This window comes from Candoia aspera, chromosome 7 (genome assembly GCF_035149785.1).
Source record: "Candoia aspera isolate rCanAsp1 chromosome 7, rCanAsp1.hap2, whole genome shotgun sequence".
NCBI lineage: Eukaryota > Metazoa > Chordata > Lepidosauria > Squamata > Boidae > Candoia > Candoia aspera.
In genome coordinates this window covers 68504763-68524733 of record NC_086159.1, presented here as the reverse complement: position 1 = coordinate 68524733, position 19971 = coordinate 68504763, and the positions used below count along the sequence as shown (strand labels likewise).

Below are 19971 nucleotides of genomic sequence, written 5' to 3'. Positions count from 1 at the left end.
CAGATGTGGAATAACAACCCCCCAATGAAGGACATGCTGTCTGAATTCTGAGAGTGGCAATCCCAATATATCATGTGGGCATTGGGTTGGAGAAAGATGCATTGCAGTGTTTTCTGAAGTGGGAAAGATTAATTTAACTTTGCTTTCTTCATTTCCCTTTCTAAAATGATTCTGGCCAGCAAGACAAGAATCTGCCTTCCCTCCCCTCTAGATAAGGTTGCACCTATCTTCTAGACTGAGGATGAGACCCTTCCAGATGCTCTTCTTTTGCTGTCTAATCTTGCACTTCTACTTCTTGTGGCCATTGAGCCCTTCAAATTGGACTTTCCATACGTGTCTCTTCTTTACAGGGCTAGGAAACTGGTTTGGCTGCTCTGATTGAAATTTAACCATGTGGCCTTAGCAAATTCCCTGCCTGAATGATTTTCTGCTACGGCCTAATTTTCACTTACAGTAGGAAGCTTCTGAAGGCTGTAGGCATCTGTCAGCCATTCCCACCTTGCTCCCTTTCAGATCTTTGACCACTCTTGAAACCTCTACATCTGGACTTCATATTTGGAGGAGCCCAGGTTGCAGAACAGTGACACAGATTGCAGCTGTATGAAACATTTAGGGAGTGCAAACAAGTCCTGCTCTCAATGTTTCCACGTGCCTGCTCTTAGACCTTTGTGCTATTAATCCTTAATGGCTGAAAGGGGCTGCAAGCATTTTCCATCTAAAGCACTCATACATCTTGCAATTGAGAACCTCCAACTAGACAAGGCTGTCCTGTTGAGGTGAATCACCTTTCAAAACTGCATAAAGATCTAACAAATATGACAAATGCTAAGGTATTGGGAGATGGGGCTTCCACTTATGTCTCCTACTGCAATAAACCCCCCTATAAAGAGGCTGAATTGTCCTTGCACAAGCCTTAATTTGGTCATCTATGACACTAAATATACTAGAATGAGATACAGAACTCTGGGAGTATGCTTTGTTTTGTACGTGGTGAAGGGGTCATAGAAGAAATTAAAAGTCATGATGACCTTTCCACCATTGCCATGAATAGAGTAGTCTGAACTGATGTTGTGTGATGGTGTTAACATGATGTGGTGGTGTGGCAGTGTTAACATGATGTGCAAACATGAAAAGCCCATCAACAGTGGGGATAGAGAGGCCTACGTTTAATCTAGAACAGCCCTGGGGTTGGTTTGAGCTAAAGTATCTTCACTTGGTCAACCATGAGCAGAGGGTTAAGACAGGGCTTAACTGGTGCCAGAAACAGAATGGTGGCCTAGAACACCTTAGTCCAGGAAGGGGAAAGACAAGTTAAAGCTACCAGAGCTGGGCTGCTAAAATTCTAATGACAACTAATTAGTAGCAAAGAGATTCAGAAAACAAACAAACGAACAAACACAAACCTTTTGTATTATCTAGCTATCACACAGATTGTTGCAGCCTAGCTCTGGTGACTCTGGAAAAGTTTCTCCCCCCCACCCCCTCAGTCTCCCACCCCAGCCTTTCCACAGTGGCTCCAACCCTGTTTAGACTATCCTGGATTTCCCCCCTCCCCTAAACTATTAATACTGTAGAGCAGTGTTTCTCAACCTTGGCAACTTTAAGACAGGTGGACTTCAACTCCCAGAGTTCCCCAGCCAGCCATCTGGCCAGGGAATTCTGGGAGTGAAATCCACCCGTCTTAAAGTTGCCAAGGTTGAGAATCACTGCTGTAGAGACAGAGAAGAGAGACTGCTTTGGCAAAGAAGGCTGGGGAAACAGTGAAGATGGTTGTCCCCAATGTAATGAAAGTAGCTAAGCAATTCCTGGGATAGCTTCATATTTTTTAGATAAGACATTTACTCAGGGGTGACTCCTGACTAAATGTAATAGTTGCTAGCCTAATTCTCTCTTCTCTGTAGCTTTGATTATGTTTTCCACAATGCTTGTGGAAAGAATAAAGGAGTCTCAGCTAGAGGTCTATTGATGGAAACTCTTTTGTAGTGACAGTAATTATTGTTATTATTATTCATCTACATTTATTAGCTACCCAATTCCAATGGACTCTTATGAGAGGAGGGCCATCCCAGGCTACTTGGACAGTATACATTCTTGTTTTGGAGCCAAATCCCATTAAACTCAATGAGATATTTCAACAGATTTCTCTATCTATCTATCTATCTATCTATCTATCTATCTATCTATCTATCTATCTATCATCTCAATCCCCGACAGATGTTCTGTTTTACTTGCTGTTGAAATATACTCAGCATTAAAATGTTTGGTGCTGGGTCAAAACCCCAAATTGACTAATAAAATTAAATATAGCCACAGCATCATGTATTACTTGAATCTCCAAATACATTCTGAGAGAGAACTGTGAGCTGCTTATTCTATATATGAAGCACTTTTATTAGCCCCACCCAAATTAATCATCCCAAGAGTTTCTCATGAAGTAACTGAGATTAAAGTTTATGAGTAATCCATTCCCAGGCACCAAGAACTAGGAATGGGAGAACTATTGCAAGGATCGTTGTATAGCGGGAAACAGTGACAACTTTCTGATTACTCACCTTCCTGACATTTATCAATTTTAGTAAGTGTTCTTTTTTCATTGCTGTAAACATTATGTTTTAGCTGAATGGATTCCAAATCCTGTTTTACCCTATCGTTTGAGAGTGCTTCCACAGCTCTACCCTCATAATAGGAAGGAAGGAGAAGTCATGGAATCTACCACAGGAGATCTCCACCACCTCCATTTTCACTCCCCAGATAACCCCTACTCTAAGCTATTGATGTGCTTTGTCAAGAAATAATGCAATTCTTCTAGGGCAGGATATACACCAAATTCCAAACATGAGAATCATCTAATCTCAGGATGTCTGTCTTGGCAGGGTTCAGGTTATGTTTCTTGATTTTTGTTCAGTCCATTATGAATTGCAAGTGTACATCCAAATTTGCTGTGCCTCATCTTTTCAGATAATGTAGAGAGACGGTGTTGAGAATCATCAAAATATTGATAACTCTTTGCTCAAAATGAAGTGATGACCTCATCCAACTGTTTTAAGTAGATATTAAAAGAATAGAGTGGGGAGAGATTGAATTTGTGGGGGCATAAATGCCAAAGCAGAGGTCAGAGCAGCCCTCAAAAACCTAAAGAAGGACCAAGCCATTACCATCCTCCCAGCAGACAAAGGCTGAACCATGGTTATCATGGAACACAATACATACAAAAAGCCAAAGATGACAAAGATAACCATACGGCATTACTGTAGCACACAAACCAACTAAAGCTCTCCAAAACATCTTAAGTAAACCAAAAGACCCACTAGCCCAAGAAGAAAAAACAGGAGTCATCTACAACATACAGTGTAAGGACTGTAACAGCCACTATGTACAGTAGGACAGACAGGCAGAAGACTAGCAGAGCGCATCCATGAACACCGACTAGCAGTCAGAAGACACAATGAGAACTCCTTACTCTCACAACACATGGACAGGCTCAACCATAGTTTCAACTGGGAAACTGTGAGCATCCTAGACCAAGCTAAATCCAAAAAATGCTAGGGAATTCCTGGAAGCTTGGCACTCAGACACATCAGCCATCAACAGACCACATGTACACACTATTCGAAAGAGACAATTAAAAAGCTAAGAAGGAAACAAAAAGACCAGAACACACCCTCTCCAGCAGCCAACACCCAGATAAGCAGGGATTAACACCAGGCAAACAATCAAGCAGAAAACAATGCCCTAATCAAGGAGCTACCAAGGAGAGAACCACACCCCCACCAACACTGGCAGGGCAAGCCACTGTATATGAACAGGGAGCAAACCCCACACTCACCAGCACTGATGATGTTTCCTAGTCGGGTAGTGAAACGTCTGCAAGCAAACAACCAAGCTCAGAGAGCACCAAGGACTCCACAGTTCAACCCTGAGCTACAGATATTCTCTTCTATTGAAATGCTGTTGTGTAAAGCTGTAATCCATTGTTCTGCTTTCTGAAACCAGCCTCAGTCACTTAACTGAATCTGTTGTACCTCCCTGCTTCTTGCTCCCACCTCCGAAAGCCCTTTGAGCCAAATACCATGGTGGACGCTATCAAAATTTCCAGGTGATTGAGGAGAATTAGCAAGGTCAAAATGCTCTTGCTTCCTTCCAACAAAGATAACTTATCTGAACAATTAAGGGTATTTCAGTATCAAACCGGAGTCTGAATCCAGATTATAATGACTTGTGTAATTTACTTCTTCAGAGTAGATGAAGAACTAGATTATTGGCCTCTCAAACTCTTCTTGCAGAAGAGGATGTTTGTAATCTGGACAAACGGTTATAATTTTCTGAATCAGACTTTTTTTAGAAGACTATACAACCTTCAAATTAAAAGGCAAGTGTGTCTCTCTGTTCTGAGAAGAAGTACGTCCTTAATATCAGTTAAAACTAGAGGAACAATTGAGTAAAACATTGGAGGCTCTTAAACCGCCTGGCATGTATAAGTCTCCTAAAATTTTCCATTTGATATCACTTGGATTTGGATTGTGTTTTGTCTTGCTTTGATCTGTTTTTATAATAAAAGGAAATAGAAGAGGCATGCTTTTCTTACACACACACATTATTTACTTTTAAAATTTTGAAGTGTAAAGTTAAGTGAATTCAATCCCTATATGTTAGTTTGAACCCCCATTTGGGGTTTGAGTTTGATCCTTTCATACTGATTTTAACAGAAATCAGGCAAACATTAAATGTGTATTCAACCCAATTTAAACTGTTGTTGATAATGGAATACTGACAGATTACTGATAGAATAATGATGTTATATGAAATCTAAGCATAGAGGTTTCTCTAAGTGTAGCTATAGGTAAAGGTAAAGGTTTCCCTTGACATTAAGTCCAGTCGTGTCCGACTCTAGGGGGCGGTGCTCATCTCCGTTTCAAAGTCGAAGAGCCAGCGTTTGTCCGTAGACACTTCCGTGGTCATGTGGCTGGCATGGCTGAACGGAACGCCGTTACCTGCCCACCGAAGCGGTACCTATTAATCTGCTCACATTTGCATGTTTTCAAACTGCTAGGTTGGCAGGAGCTGGGACTAGCAACGGTAAGAGTGCTGTCCAGGTATATAAACATTTTAATTTCATTTTTCTGCTTTGAGAATAAGCAACAGACAAAATAAGAAGGTCAGTTTTCACTATATTGAAAAAAAAATGCTATGGGGTTGGCAAAAATAGCACTCTTATAATAAAGCTGATCAGTCAGACAAAACCATTCTACCCATTTCCATTTGAGTCAATTGAAAAGACATTTTCTTTGCTATTCATCTAGCTTCATAATCTTTTTGATTCAAACATTATAGAAAGCTCCCACTTTTGATCAGAAACCAATGAGAACAAGAACATTTGAAGAACTAAGAGCACAAAGGGGATGAAGAGGAAATGATCTGATGAGCATAAATGTTTGATCTACGTGACACTTATCTTTATAAAAACCCATTCAGAGGAGAAAAAGGCACTGGAAAAAGGAACCGTTCACTGTTGATTAAGTGAACGGTTCCCACCCCCAACAAGACACAAGCAAGCTGAAGCTTCAATATTTCACTGTCTCCACACAATGCACACTTTTTTGATGAAAACGTGTTCATCTGGCTGAGCAATGACATTATGTGCCCTGCAACACTGTGGACTAAAAAAATGAGTCAGAACAAGATATGCAGGTGCTAGATTCGTGTCTGGATGCAACAGTGTCCTGGATGGAAAAGGAGTAATAAACTGAAGCTGAATTCCCAATAAGATGGAGGGATTGGGAATAGGTGGTTTCTGTGTCTGGTAATTTGGCAAGTTGGATGCTCTGGATGAGTTAGAGCTTCATCTAAGGGAGCAGGTTTGTTGTCAGGAAGCATTCCCACTTCCACATTTATCAACAGAGATTCAGTAATCCCAGTCTCTCTAATTGGGAGTTTCTTTTCTCACACCTGGCTAGTTTGCTAATTGTTCCTGGACATGGATAGCTTGGCTACAGTGATTACCCTCAGGATGAGGTTAAGTTGGGGCAGAACTTAACTATCGGAACATGCTGGAGTATGGTTGATGGAAGAGGCAACCATGAACACATTTCACCTGCTTGGAAGGAGCTACCTCTGTGCTATGAAGTCAAACTTATACTGAGTCAGGCCTGTACTGAGATACAGAGGCTTTGTGATTAACAACTATGATGGATCCTTTTTATACCTGCCTAGCAATTAAGATCAAGGGGGATAGTCTCTTAAAAAAATTCATACTCGTTGGCTATTAAGCATGGATCCAAGGATCCTGATTATGGAGTTCCTTCCCTGTTTAGTTGAGATAGGCACCAAGTCTACTTAGCTTTCAACATCAACTAAAGATCTACCTATCTGTCCTTGGACTGAATTTATGCTGCTGCATTATTTAGTGTGTCTCTGTTCCTACCGACATGGTCCTATTTTTGTGGTTTTAATGTTTAAAATTTTTTATGGTGTTAAGTTCTGGGACATTTTATGATTTGGATTTAGATTGTTGTATGTTTTATTGATTTCATTTTGTTAGTACGCTATGCTGGGATTATTTTTAATGAAAACTGGTCTAAATCTGGTATAGATAAATGGGATCTTTGATTCTGAAGCCCCATATAGACTCATTGTCTTATGTGCAGGATTGGCCCTCACCCTGCACATTCCTCCAACATGAAGACCTTTGGGATCCTATATATTTTTAGCATATATCAAAGTTTGGGTTTTGATAGGGACCAAAATATAGTGAAAGTGCATATATTTACAATGAGATGATCCTAAATTGAGTCTTTGGTAACTTCAATTATAAGAATGCAAGTCGTTCCTGATAGGAAGGTCTCTCTATTGCTGCCTTCTCTGTATTGGGTGTTCTATCATCTGGGAACACCTCCTTTATTTTCTGGCCTACCTTAAGATAGGATGAAGGTTCAGGCTCAGATAGCAGATTCTAAAGCAGTGTTTTTCAACCTTGGCAATTTGAAGATGGGTGGACTTCAACTCCCAGAATTCCCCAGCCAGCCATGCTGGGTGGAGAATTCTGGGAGTTGAAGTCCACGCATCTTCAAGCTGCCAAGGTTGAGCAACATTGTTCTAAAGGGACAGTAGTGGCTGGAAAGTGCTGGAAGAGAACAAGAGATGCCTGGATACAGAGTACCCAATCTTGGGTTGTTTCATAATTAATAACCAACAAGTATTATTTTTTAAACACTATTTCTACTTGATCTTAATGTGTGTCCCCAAAGCTAGCCTGCAGTTGGATGCTTTTCTATCACAAGTGCTAAAGTAAGGCATCTGCATCTCTTTACGGCATGGGTGCACAACCTGTGGCTAGGGTTGAGTGGAATAAATGGTGTACCAGAGGATAATCAAATGCCATAATCCTCTATTTCTTTCTCTAGTTAATGGCCCACCTTCAACAAATCTCTCTGTGTAGTCCTACTGTCTTTCTTTGTATGAGATATAAGTATTTGTGTGTACATAATGTATGTATATGAAAGTAGAGGTGATCATTCACATAGTTCATAATTTTTTGTACTCCTGGGAATCAGCTGAAATGTGGGAGATTGGTTAGGTTTATAGTGAGTACCACTATATGTGATGTGTGTCTTAAAATTGAACAGTTAAATAATTACATTGCATTTACCCAAACAGCAAGACAACTTATTTTCTCCAGATAATTATGTAGGGAAAGGGGAATTTGGCTTACGTTTTCTGCAAGGACCCTGTTGAGAACAAAGGAATGGGTAGGAGGTAGAGATGGCTGCAGACCATGCTGAGGAGGCTTTCAAGATAAGATCGATGGTCTTCAGTCAGCTTTGGAGTTGAGAGGTTAATTCTTGCTGCTTGCCTGGTGAATTTTAACTCTTTTTGTACACATCTAAACAGGATTTCTCTTCTTTCATTCCCTATCCAGTTTCACTTCCTCTCAACTCAACCTCCACCCACATTTAGTACCCCTCTTCCTCTCAGCTTCACTGCAGTTACCCTTTCTTCTTAACCCTGTCACCAAAAAGGTTGATATATGCAGGTGGGGTTTCATTCATTGTATATGCTGATATCATTTTTATGGGCAAATTTTAAATTAATAATTTTTGATTAAATTAATATAATTATATTTGTCCTGCCCCTGCTTTTTTTTTTAATGTGGCTTCTGCCAGGTATGAATGCATAAATACATCTATGCACATTCATATACAAACATGTCATATGCTCACATTTGTTGGGGGGTGTGAGAGCTGAACATTTCCAAGATTGGTTTCATCTAGAATGAGAAACCTTAAGCTGTACAATCCTCCTTTAAGAAATGGGAAGATGCTCTTCTTCTGCTCTTGGCTTGTATTGTCTCCTAGACCCTATTACCTGGGAAGACCTGGGAAGACCTGGTAATTCTGCTTCTTCAGCTAAATACAGAGCAGTTCAGGGGCAGGCAACTTAATGGAGAAAAAGCTCCCTAAAAATAAAATACCTGAAATTATTGAGAAGGAAAGGTCCCTGGTTTTCCGTTTTCCTAATGCTCACTATCAACATGGGTGAAGTGGCAAATTGTGAATGCATGAATCCATCAAGGTGGTGTGCATGCACACAAATGTGCAGCATAAAGAGCAGCAGTATCATTGGGGTCCTGTGAGATGAATTGTTTTGAACACTGGTTTTAGTGTTCAGGCTGAACATTTGGCTCTTAATTAGAGATGCAAACAATCTTGCAGAGAGATGTTGCTGCTAGTGTGAAAGAGAAGCTTTGTCAAATTGGGACCCAATTTCTACATTTTCTGACTTCTACCCTATGCTATTCGGTCACAAACAAAAGCCATATTACTACCCAATTTATCTGTTAGACACATATATTTATTTAATTAATTAATTAAATTTAAATCACTGCCCATCTCCCCCCAGTGGGGGACTCGGGGCAGTTTATAATAAAATAAAGGTAAAAACATACAATAAAATAAAGGTAAAAACATATCCAAAACATATTTTTATAGTTAAAAATATAAATAGGAAAATAAATATAAAATCCAAGCGGAGGTGGAACCATAATCAATACAATAGTGTATGTCTAAATGCTGCTGTTCTAAAAGAAATGCCAATGCTGTTTCTCTGTGTTCTCCTTCCATTTCACTACTATTAGCAAAGTCTTATGCTAGCCTTTCTCAGATTAGACTTCCAGTCCCATGACCAGCTGCTGGCTGAGAGTCATGGATTTTGTAGTCTTGTATGAAATATACTTAGTATTAAGCTAGGTCTCTTCAGCTGAATTTCTCAACAAACATGCATAGTGTAGAAGAGAATAAACTAAATTTATTTATTTATTTTTCAAATTTTATCACCGTCCATCTGCCCTGAAAAGAGGGACCCTGGGCGGTTTACAGTAAAACTAACATTAAAACCGTGAACATACAAAAATGCAAATACAAATTGCCAAATATAAATAGAAGATAAAAATAAGTATAAAATCCAAGTGGCAATAAGATCTAATTCAGTGAGGAGGGCTCTAAGGTGTCATCGATCCCCAGGAAGAACTACTCCCCTTCCCACCCCAGGTGAGGTGGCAGAGCCAGGTCTTCAAGTTCTTCCCAAAGGCCAGCAGAGATGGGGCCTGCCTCACCTCTGGGGGCAGAGTGTTCCAGAGGGCGGGAGTCACTGCAGAGAAGGCCCACTTCCTGGACCCCGCCAAATGAAATTCTCTTACCGATGGAGTCCGCAACATGCCCTCCCTGCATGACCAGGTGGGACGGGTCGATGTTATGAGAATAAGATGGTCCCTCAGGTAGCCTGGCCCCAAGCCATGTAGAGCTTTAAAGGTCATAACCAACACCTTGAATTAGACATGGAAGCAAACTGGCACCCAGTGCAGCTCGAGCAGCAGTGGTGTCGTGTGTGCCAATCTTGGGGCACCAATAATTGCCTGCGCAGCCACATTCTGGATCAGCTGAAGCTTCCGGATACTCTTCAAGGGTAACCCCATGTAGAGCACATTGCAATATACCTTATTATTTGTTTGTTTGTTTGTTTAATTTGTCCCCGCCCATCTCCTCCCATCGGGGGACTCTGGGCGGTTTACAATAATTGATTAAAATCACGACCTGTCCTAACAGCCAGGAAACACACTGAGACAAGGAACTGGTCTCTAATATTTATTGCTAGTACTTAACAGGAATCCTAACAAACTGAAGAAGCGTGGGAAAACCCAGACATATAAACCCCAAAGGTTAAGGTGGTCCCGATCTGCGTCTCTTTGAATGGCTGACCAATTCCTCAGTGCTACGCATGCGCTTGACAGTCTGGATGGGAGCCCCCTGCTCGCCATCCTTACTCATGACACGACCATACAATAAAAATAGAATATACAAATATAAAATTACTCTAATAAATATAAATAAGAGTAAAAAAGTAAAGAAGTCCAAGTGGCAGGAGAATCTAAAACAGTCCATATGTGGGAGGAGTGGTCTGTAGCAGCCATCCCCATGTAGATCTATTCCCCTCTCCGCCCCAAGCGAGGCAGCAGAGCCAGGTCTTCAGACTCCTCCGGAAGGCCAGGAGCGATGGGGCCAGTCTCACCTCTGGGGGCAGCATGTTCCACAGGGCGGGAGCTACTGCAGAGAAGGCCCGCTTCCTGGACCCCGCCAAACGGAATTGTCTTACAGACAGGGTCCATAACATGCCCTCTCTGCACGATATATCTTAACAGAATCTTGCAAGTCTGAAAGTAATATCCCCCTCACTTTGCCTTTACAGCCCAAGAAACTAGGGAGGGTCCCTTCTGAGACGTTTGCCACTCTCCCATTCCTTCTGGGGGCTCAGCTGCCTAACTACTCCCTAGTCTGCAGCTCTTCCTCCTATCTCCCAAGGTCACCCCCACATACCATTTCATATTTTGACTTTTTTGACACACGCACATACACACACACACTGACACCCCACAGACATCACTAGCTGGGAGTCATCAAGCAGTGAATGTTTATTTAAATTTGGAATTACCTGACTGATTTCATTAAGGGTTACATAATCAAAGTTCTTCTGGGACTTATGCCTCATCCTATGATCCAATCAAAGCTTTTGATAAGATATTTCCACTGTGTAAGTTCCAAGGAGAACAAATAAAATCCACCCACTGCATTGTCATGCAAGGTACAAAGAAGGCAATGAGTCAGAGTGGTCATTCTGCCTGTTAGGGAAACATGTTTTCCTTTGGTTGCTTTACACTAAGAAGCCTTGAGAAGCTTCCAAATTATTTTGAAGTTCTCTAATATACAGCTTGCAAATCATATTGTAGTGGCTCAGCAGACTAGATGAATTCTACCAGTACAACCACACAGTTCTCAGAGCGTGGGCTGGCAGAAGGAGCCAGAAAGTTGTTGCATGAATAGCAAGTTGGGAAGGCTGAAAAGAAAGGCACAGTTGCTTGTGGTCTCCTGCAGTTCTCTGATTGTCCAAAATATAGGGCCTGCCCTTCTGCACCATTCAAGGACAATGACCTCTATCTATCTATCTATCTATCTATCTATCTATCTATCTATCTATCTATCTATCTATCTATCTATCTATCTATCTATCTATCTATCATCACATTTATACCTTGCCACAATCATATACAGACTCGATGGCTTTTATCTGCAACCTCTTATGAGACCAGTTCAATGAGTATTGAATCCAGATTGTGATGAATCTAACAGCAGTGGCAAAACCAGTGACCTCCTTATGGCAGCCGTCAAGGTCACAAAAATGTACATAGAGAGTTAGGTGACTCACTTAATGGGTTAGATTGTGGATTCAATGGTGTCTCTGCCAATTTTTTAGTGACTGTCCAGTTCCTCTGGCTCCACAGCCTACTTCCTTCATTTCCTTCTATGTATATATTGCATACAGAACTTTCAAAAAATCTAAAGCCACATTCAAAACCCTTATGTGATTTCTTCATCAATACTTCATATACCACTATCATTGGCCAGTTTTCCAGCTGTTGAACTCACTGCATCACATACAAATCTTTAATGCATATTGTTCAAGAGATACCTTTTTTATTTCCTTGTACAGATGTCTCAATAATTTAATTATGAATATTAAATTAAAAGAGCAAATGCCTTTTCAGAGCCTGTCCTTGAACAATCAGCTTACCTTGTAAATCTAAAGATGCTATGAAAAGGTCATATTACCAAATGATTCTTCTCTGAACATCTATTTCTATAAATATAAAAATAGCACAACTATTCAGCTTAAACAGGTCATAATTCAGAAAACAGTACACCATCATATTCTTTTTATGCAGTTTATTTTATTGACAGCTTGCTTTCTGCCAGCATTGATGCTGGAATCATATTGTCTTGTTTCTTTAACCGTACTGAAGGTATTAATTGAAAACTGCCTATTGAAATAGGCATGGTTAGAATGTGTTAGGCAAACAGAACACTTTTGCCAAATCAGAATGGTATCTTTTCTTTTTCTTCACTATCACTGTAATAGATTGCACGTTTGTAAATCTTCGCTCAAGTAAATAAAAATGGGAAGTGAATTGAGGATTTTGATGTCTCCCAGCAATAGTGTACAACAGAATCAAAGCTAAATGCAGTTTATCTAGTAAAAAAGGGGGCTTTGATAAAACCAGACTTCTCATGAATGCACCATAGTTAGCAGCAGTCCTGAGCTAACCCTGGCTGTTGAAAAGGTGAGTAAGGTGGGACCTGGTTAGTAGGTGGACGGGAAAGAACCAGGAAAAGATCAAGGTTGTTGGTGAGGTTGGGCCATTGAAAAAAAACATGGTGGAAGAAAGCAATAGCACACTACTTCTTTTGATCCTGGAGGAACCCTTGAAATATTTTTCAGGCCTTGGGGACCCCCTACACACTGAGGCTCAAATATAGGCTGGAAGCTACAAAATTATTACATTTGTTTCATGTGTAGGCCTGTAAATATGCATTAACAGTATTCTTAAACTGAAAATAAAGCATGAAACTTACCTCTTTCATATGAAGTTGCCTGAATTTGAAATAATTTTTTAGATAAATCATGATCTCCCAAGAAGCCCCTAGTGACCTCTCATGGAACCCTGGTTGAGAAACCCTACCTTAGAGGTTTCTAAAAGAGGCATGGTAGTATCAGCGATGAAGGAAGCTGCTGGGCCTTTTAGATGAGTGCGTCAGACAGGATCCAAGGAGGTCATGCCTAATAGCCTAGAGCACTGTTTCCCAACCTTGGCAAGTTTAAGATGGGTTGACTTCAACTCCAGAATTCCCCAGCTAGCTAAACACTGGCCTAGAGAAAAGCAGTTCCTTTTTCAGCCAGCCTAAAGGTCCTTGAATCTTTTTTTTTTCATAATGAATGTTGGAGTTAAGCATCTCTCAAGGCCACTAAACACATCTAAGCGTATGGCATATTTTCCTTGTGTGTTTCAGCTTACCCAAAGGAATCTTTTGATGTAGGAAGTGAAGATGATCGCTATAAAATATATATTTCTGCCTTAATGACATAAAAGAATTCATGAAACCATATCAAGAAATATAAGTAATACTGAACAATAGCCTTCGTGTAAGAACTCTTGAGAATCTTGTGAGTGTTTGTAAATTGGGAGATTCTGATGAAAACTCTGCTTAAGTGAAAATAATCAAAGATCTTTCTAGGCTCTTTATTACCAAACTTAGTAGTTTGGGTTGATACTTAGCATTTGAAAATAGTTCTTTGGACAAAGACCTTCTTCTAGACTTTTATACAAAAAACATGAGGCTTATGAAGAACTGACTTTTCTTTAACTCTGTTATTCCCACCTATTATATACAAACCTGATGAAGAGTCTGTGAACTCTTGATTGTTCTGTTGACTCTTGATCGTTGATCCAGGACTTTTATAAGGTCACAACTGCAGTTCATAGAAATACTTGAAGGTTCAGACTCTCTGCCTTTTTTCTCTTCCTGGTAGCTGAGACAATAAGGGGGTTTGAAAACATAAGGAGGTTCATCCTTTATATTAAACCATAATATGGTTTGATTTTGCTTTAACACATTGTGTGATTAACAGCAGAGCTGTGCTGCTGTTCTTCTGTGAGATATTTCTTGTTAATTTTATGTACATGATTGGTTTCTTGGCCAAGATAGATGTAGATGTTTGTGTGGCCCTACACTTACACACAGCAACTTGGACAATCCCCAACAAGCTGAAGGGATGAACCATAAAAAGATCTTGGTCCCAACTGGAACATCATAGTGAAGGACTGAACAAAATATAAGTATTTGTTGATGTCATCATTTCGGTATCAACACTATCCAGATGTATATGACAATAAAGTAATAAAGTGAAAGTAATATTGTGTGAATACCGTTGTGTTTTGTAAACAATTGTGCTGGTTAATGACTGCAATAAAGACTGTTGTTGTTGTAAACAATAATTTATGGAATAGCATAATGTATGAACCTAATCAATTGAAGCTTATTCAACAAGCCATTAATTAAAAAATGTATCAATGAGATCACAGTCTCCTTTGATTTTGTGAATTTCACTCCCAGGAATTGATGCTAAAAGATGATGCAAAACATATTCAGCAAAATTATGCTTCCTAAAAACAGAGGGCTAAATCTTGATTTCACTTGTCCATTTATGTCCTTGTCCTTACCACAAACTAGTTTTTGGACAAGTACATTATATGTCATAGACTGGATTCACACATCACTCTAAACCAGGGTTTCTCAACCAGGGTTCTGTGGAACCCTAGGGTGCCATGAGAGGTCACTAGGGGTTCCCTGGAAGATCATGATTTATTTAAAAAATCATTTCAAATTTGGGCAACTTCACATTAAAGAGGTAAGTTTCATTCTTTATTTTTAGTTTAAGAACATTGTTAATGCATATATATACAGGCCTAGACATGAAGTGAATATAATAATTTTGTAGCTTCTGGCCTGTATTTGAACCTGAATGTGCAGGGGGGGTTCCCTGAGGCCTGAAAAATATTTCAAGGGTTCCTCCAGGGTCAAAAAGTTGAGAAAGGCTGCTCTAAATTAAAATGTGTTCTATGAATATTTTGGATTAGTATGTTGCGTAAACCCAGCTATAAAGTAGAAACTGATACAGATGCTGAGTTTTGACTGAATTGTTGCTATGACTGGATTGTGAAATGACTAGCCTTAAACTATTTGACTATCTGAGAAGGTTTCTGGCAGAACAGATTTAGTTGATTATAGATTAAATCTGAGATGCTCCTGAGAAGGCAGATACACGGAGAGAGGCATCTAAGTGCTCCTATGACAGTGGCACATAAATATTACCTTGAATATCAGTCACCTTCTAATGAGAAAGACTTAGCAACTAGAGCCTGGAATGAAATTTGATGATCCACATAATAGTTCTGTAGGCAGACATACAGTACAATACAGTACTACAGCTGCATTAACTGTAGAAAATCAGCATCTTACCCTACTGCGATGGAAAACTCAAACCTCTTTTTTCTGTTGAGAGCCCAAAAGTAGACAACTCCTATGACTTGAAATAATTGTGTATTGCTGGATTATTTGTGGAAGGGAAGTTGGAAACAAGTAGCCAAGTAAATCTGAATCGCTGAATATGAATATGGAAACTCTCTGTGTACAAAAGTCAGTAATTATTGCCCCTATAAGAGTATAGAAGTTCAAAAGTGCCTTGTTAGGAATCTCTGTTACCATATTGAGAAAGTTCATGAATTTTAGTATTTAAGTTAATTAAAATGGACTGACTATATGAGAATTTTTCTTGGGGGAGATCTGAACAATAATTTAACATGCCATCTAGACTATGGAAGGACCTGAGAGATTATGAGAGTCTTAACTGGGGGACTCTCCCCCAAACCAGGAAGAAACTGGTAGTCAGGTTTAGATTTAAATTGTTGTCTAAGAAACTAAGGAACTATTGTAGACCTCGGATTGTTTCTTCTTATATTCAAAGTAAGAACTCATTTAGTTAGAATATTTTCCAGAAACACTCTATCTTTTATGCATGGTGGAATCATGCATAGCATCTTAAATTTATCTGCCATAAAATATTCAGCTGGTTTATGTAAAAATTGCAATACAGGAAATTATTCTGTAGTGTATTTGATATGGGTATCAGAGAATTTGGAATCCTCATAAAGAGAGTTTCCGAAGGTACTCCAAATCAGGGGTGGGAAAGCTGTGACCTTCCAGATGTTGCTAAGCTACGACTTCCAGAAAACTTCAATCAGCAAGCTCAACGGTCAGGGATGTTAGAATTTGTAGTTAGCAAATAATCTCTTTTCTATTTTCTCTTGGTAGGCACCTTTTCAGAAAACTAGCCTCAACTGGTTACAGCCCAGGATCTTAGAAGACAGAATTTAAATTTCATCCCCAATTTTTGAACCCGTGCTAATCAGCACAGCTACCAAGTTACCCACTGAAAAAGAGATCTTACAAACGTCCATAAATTCTTATTTTTGTCCCCTCAATTGCAACTAATTGCTATTTTAAAAAAAAAAGACAGCTCTTTGGGAACTAATCTTGCAAGTAGATCTTGTCTCCCTGTCTCTTCTCTTGCCTGCAATATGGTAGCTGAAGTCCAGAAAGGTCTCCAGCTTGAAGAGCCACTTAAGATTTCAGTGGCTAATTGTTTCTGAAGGTGGAGAGAAGAGTCAAATAGTCTTGTTATTACAGAAGTACTAAGATCTGGGGAAAGATTTTAGGATTTCCCAGTCATTTTCAAAGTCATTGGGAGTGAGGTACTTTGGGAGTCTGGAAAACCACAATCCCAATCACTCTATGGTTCATGGCTTTCAGCCAGTGGCACTTACTGCTACTGCGCACAAAATAGAGTGAGGCCGCAAGGTACTGGGTCAGAAGGGAGCAAAAAGGGATCGTTCTCAACTTTAGATTCAGCTTTAACCCAGATTCCCAGGCCCATAAACTTAGTTTCTACATCTTTGGCAAATATCCACATCAACTGCAAAATCCTTCATGAAGAGCCAAAGGTTCATGAGGAAGGAGGAAAAAATGCACTATGCAGAAAAGACCTTTCATCTGCCTGGTCTTGATTCCATTTACTGTTTGACATCTTATTACTGTAGCTGTTTAGTATTTCCTCAAATGGCTGCTGTGCTAAAAAGAATTTGTCAGTCCAAGTCTTCAAAAGAAGTTGCTTTGCTGATTGTGTTGCTTCCCAAGCTGTCTCCTCGCTACCATTAGTCTGAGATGAACACTCCTGTTCACAGCCAATTTGTTTTTCTTTGTAGCAGGCTTCTGTTCCAATCTGGATCTAGCAGCAGCCCCTCAACACCCCCCCCCAAATGCCCAAAGCCACATAGCAGGAGCAACCTGGAGTAATTAGTTCATGGGAAAATCAACACTGATACCTAGATCTTCTAAGTAGTGCATTTGATTAATATAAAGACACTCCCCCCAATGAGCCCTTGACATACCTATGCAGTTTCCTTAGAAATAGAAATTACCTTTTTTTCTTTCTCTCCTTCCTTTTCAAGAGTTCCCAGTTTTAGTCTACCACCCTGAGATATCCTAATGTTAACCAGGTTCATCCCTGTTTAGCTTCCAGTCCCAAACAACACCCTATAGCTTTTCAAAATGCTGCATGTGTCAGAATGACAATGGTGCCTTAACACTCATTTGAAGTTGTTCTATGCAAATAGCACATTTCTTCTTGAACTATGCTGCAGATACAAATTCTGATTTTAAATTTTATTAAATTTTTTACTTCAAATAAAGTAGGATAGGAGCTTCTCTAAAGCAAATATGATATAAAATGGATGTATCTAATACAACGCACCTCTTGAAGCTGTTACAGGAATAGTAACTCATTTCAGCTATAAAATTTTATTACATACAAATCATGTTACCGTATCAAAACTCTGTATTATCAAGTCCAAATTACAAAAAAGGGGGGTGGGGGTGGTAACAGCATGAAATATTTTGCACTATTGTATCAATCACGAGGTCTACGTTTTCATTCCTTGAATGTCCTTGGTCAAAGCTGATGCGTCATCCAAAATTGGAAAACACTTTGTATATTCAAATAACCCTGAGTATACAGTGCAATAGTACAAAGGTCACACATCACAGTCCACTGGCTACGTCTTAAAAGGAAAAAAATAAAAATAAAACCTTGATTGGCATTTTATTGTGCTAGGAAAGAAAGTTCCTTTGGAAGAATGGGTAGTAACGGTGCTTTCCCAGAAAAGTGAGGTAGCCCTTGGAAAGAAAGTGAGACTAATGGCTGAAGCTAGATTGCATCTCTTCTCTGGGTTGAATAGCTTGTGCAGGCTAAAGTTGATCCAGATAAGCCAAGTCTGAGTCCCAACTTTCCGACTTGATTAAGTGGACAGGCAACCAGCCAGGCTTCTGAAAGAGACACGAAAAGCCGAGGGGTGGGAAAGGAAAGGTGGGCCACCCCTTCATTTCTTTTTAGTAGACCCAGTGACTACTTTGGTATCTGTGCCCTAAAGTGCAGTTAATTGACTAAAAAGGAGGACGCCATCCAGCCCAAAGGAATTGTAAACAGTCGACTGGCAGGGGTCTCCTCTCGCTTCGCGGTCCGGAGAGGCGGTCGTCGGGCAGGGGGGAGACCGTCTCCACCGCCCACGCGCGCCTCTCAGCAGACGAGTCCCGGGAGCCGGCGCAGCCTCACCACGGGCGCCAGGTTGACCCGCAAGATGCGCTGCGCGCGGCGCCGGGTGGCTTCCAGGCTGCGCCGATTCCAGATGTTGCCGCGCACTTTGAAGGGGGGGAAGGCGGCGAGCGGCGGGAGGGCCGCCTTCCGGGTTTCCTCGAGGAACCTCCCGTCGGAAATCGTCCCCTGGGGAGGAGGCGCCTCCGGCTGCCAGGCCTCCAACTTGGTCCAGGGCGGCGACGGTTCTTGCTGCTTCTCGGGGGCGGCTTCTCGGGGCGGCGGCGGCGGCGAGTCCCCTCCCGACGGGGCCGGAGCCGCCCCGTCCTCCCCGCGCTTCTTGACCGCTCGCTTCGCGCCGCCTCCTCTGCCTTTGGCGTGGCCCCGCGGACGCTTCCCCTTGGCGGCGGCTCCTCTCCTCCTGCTGGCCCTGGCGCCCGCCGCCAAGCCCTGGGGCAGGTCCGGCACGACCGCCCGGCAAGAGGCGTAGCCATAGACGTCCTTGCTGCGCAGGATGACCGGCGAGAACTCGTGCTTGAGGCTGCACAGGAAGTCCCACAGCTCGGCGTCCGAGCTCATGAACGCCGTCGACTGGGGCACCAGGAGCTTCAAGGCGTCGCCCAGCGCCTTGGTGCCGCTGCAGAACAGGACCTGCGAGCGCGAGTGGACCACTTTTTCCGCCGCCGCCGCGCCGGGCGCCTCCAAGCCCGGGCAAGCCCCCAGGGCGGTGGGCGCGGCGTCCGGGGCCACGGCCGCCCCCCCTCCGGCCGTGGGGGCGCGTCCAGTCCCCGCCGGCTTCATCCTCCCTCGCGCGCCACGGCGGCGGCCGCTCGCTCGCGTCCTCTCCAGCGCCGCCACCCGCCGTCCAGCAGCTACTGCGCGGGGTCCGCGAGCGCTCCCGCTTTCTCTTTGCTGCGCCGCTCTCGCTGCAGCTGCAGCAGCCTTCCTCTTCCTCCTCCCCGGCGAGAGGCACTTCCTTTTTTTTTTTTCTCCTCCCTCTCCCTCCGGGCGCAACTTCTGCCGCTGCAACAGGGCAGATGCCGATCGCTAGCCCACCATCTCCCGGACAGCCGGCACAAAATGGAGCTCTTTTTAAAGACCCTGCGGGGAGGTTGCATGTCTCACGCCTACCCACATCCTTGGCTTGGGTGGATTGGCCTGTTTGAATTGCGTCACGGCGAGAAGCCCCGCCCCTGAAGTATCAGAGCCCCTCAGAAACTCCTAGGAGTAGGTCCCTCGAAGAGGCTCCGGAGTTAGTGGCCTCCTTTACTCGGCTTACCTTCTTCCTCCCAAAATAAACAAGAGGCGCTCCCTGGAGAATGGGAATGATGGGGTTACTGGGCGGCTCTCTGTGGGTTCCACAGCTCGGGGGAGATCTGGATG

At 42.0% G+C, this 19971-nt stretch overlaps 1 protein-coding gene across 1 annotated transcript; it reads right to left on the bottom strand.

Annotated features, from left to right (window-relative positions):
* Positions 1–17782: 17782 nt before the first annotated feature.
* Positions 17783–19706, bottom strand: CCDC71L (coiled-coil domain containing 71 like). Its single transcript, XM_063308007.1, has one exon. It carries the CDS (start codon positions 19387–19389, stop codon positions 18574–18576), a length of 816 nt encoding a protein of 271 aa, XP_063164077.1. The 5' UTR covers positions 19390–19706; the 3' UTR covers positions 17783–18573.
* Positions 19707–19971: the final 265 nt, after the last annotated feature.

What these genes read in the sequence shown, in the direction of transcription:
- CCDC71L (XM_063308007.1), bottom strand. Translation starts at nt 19,389, where the DNA reads ATGAAGCCGGCGGGGACTGGACGCGCCCCCACGGCCGGAGGGGGGGCG.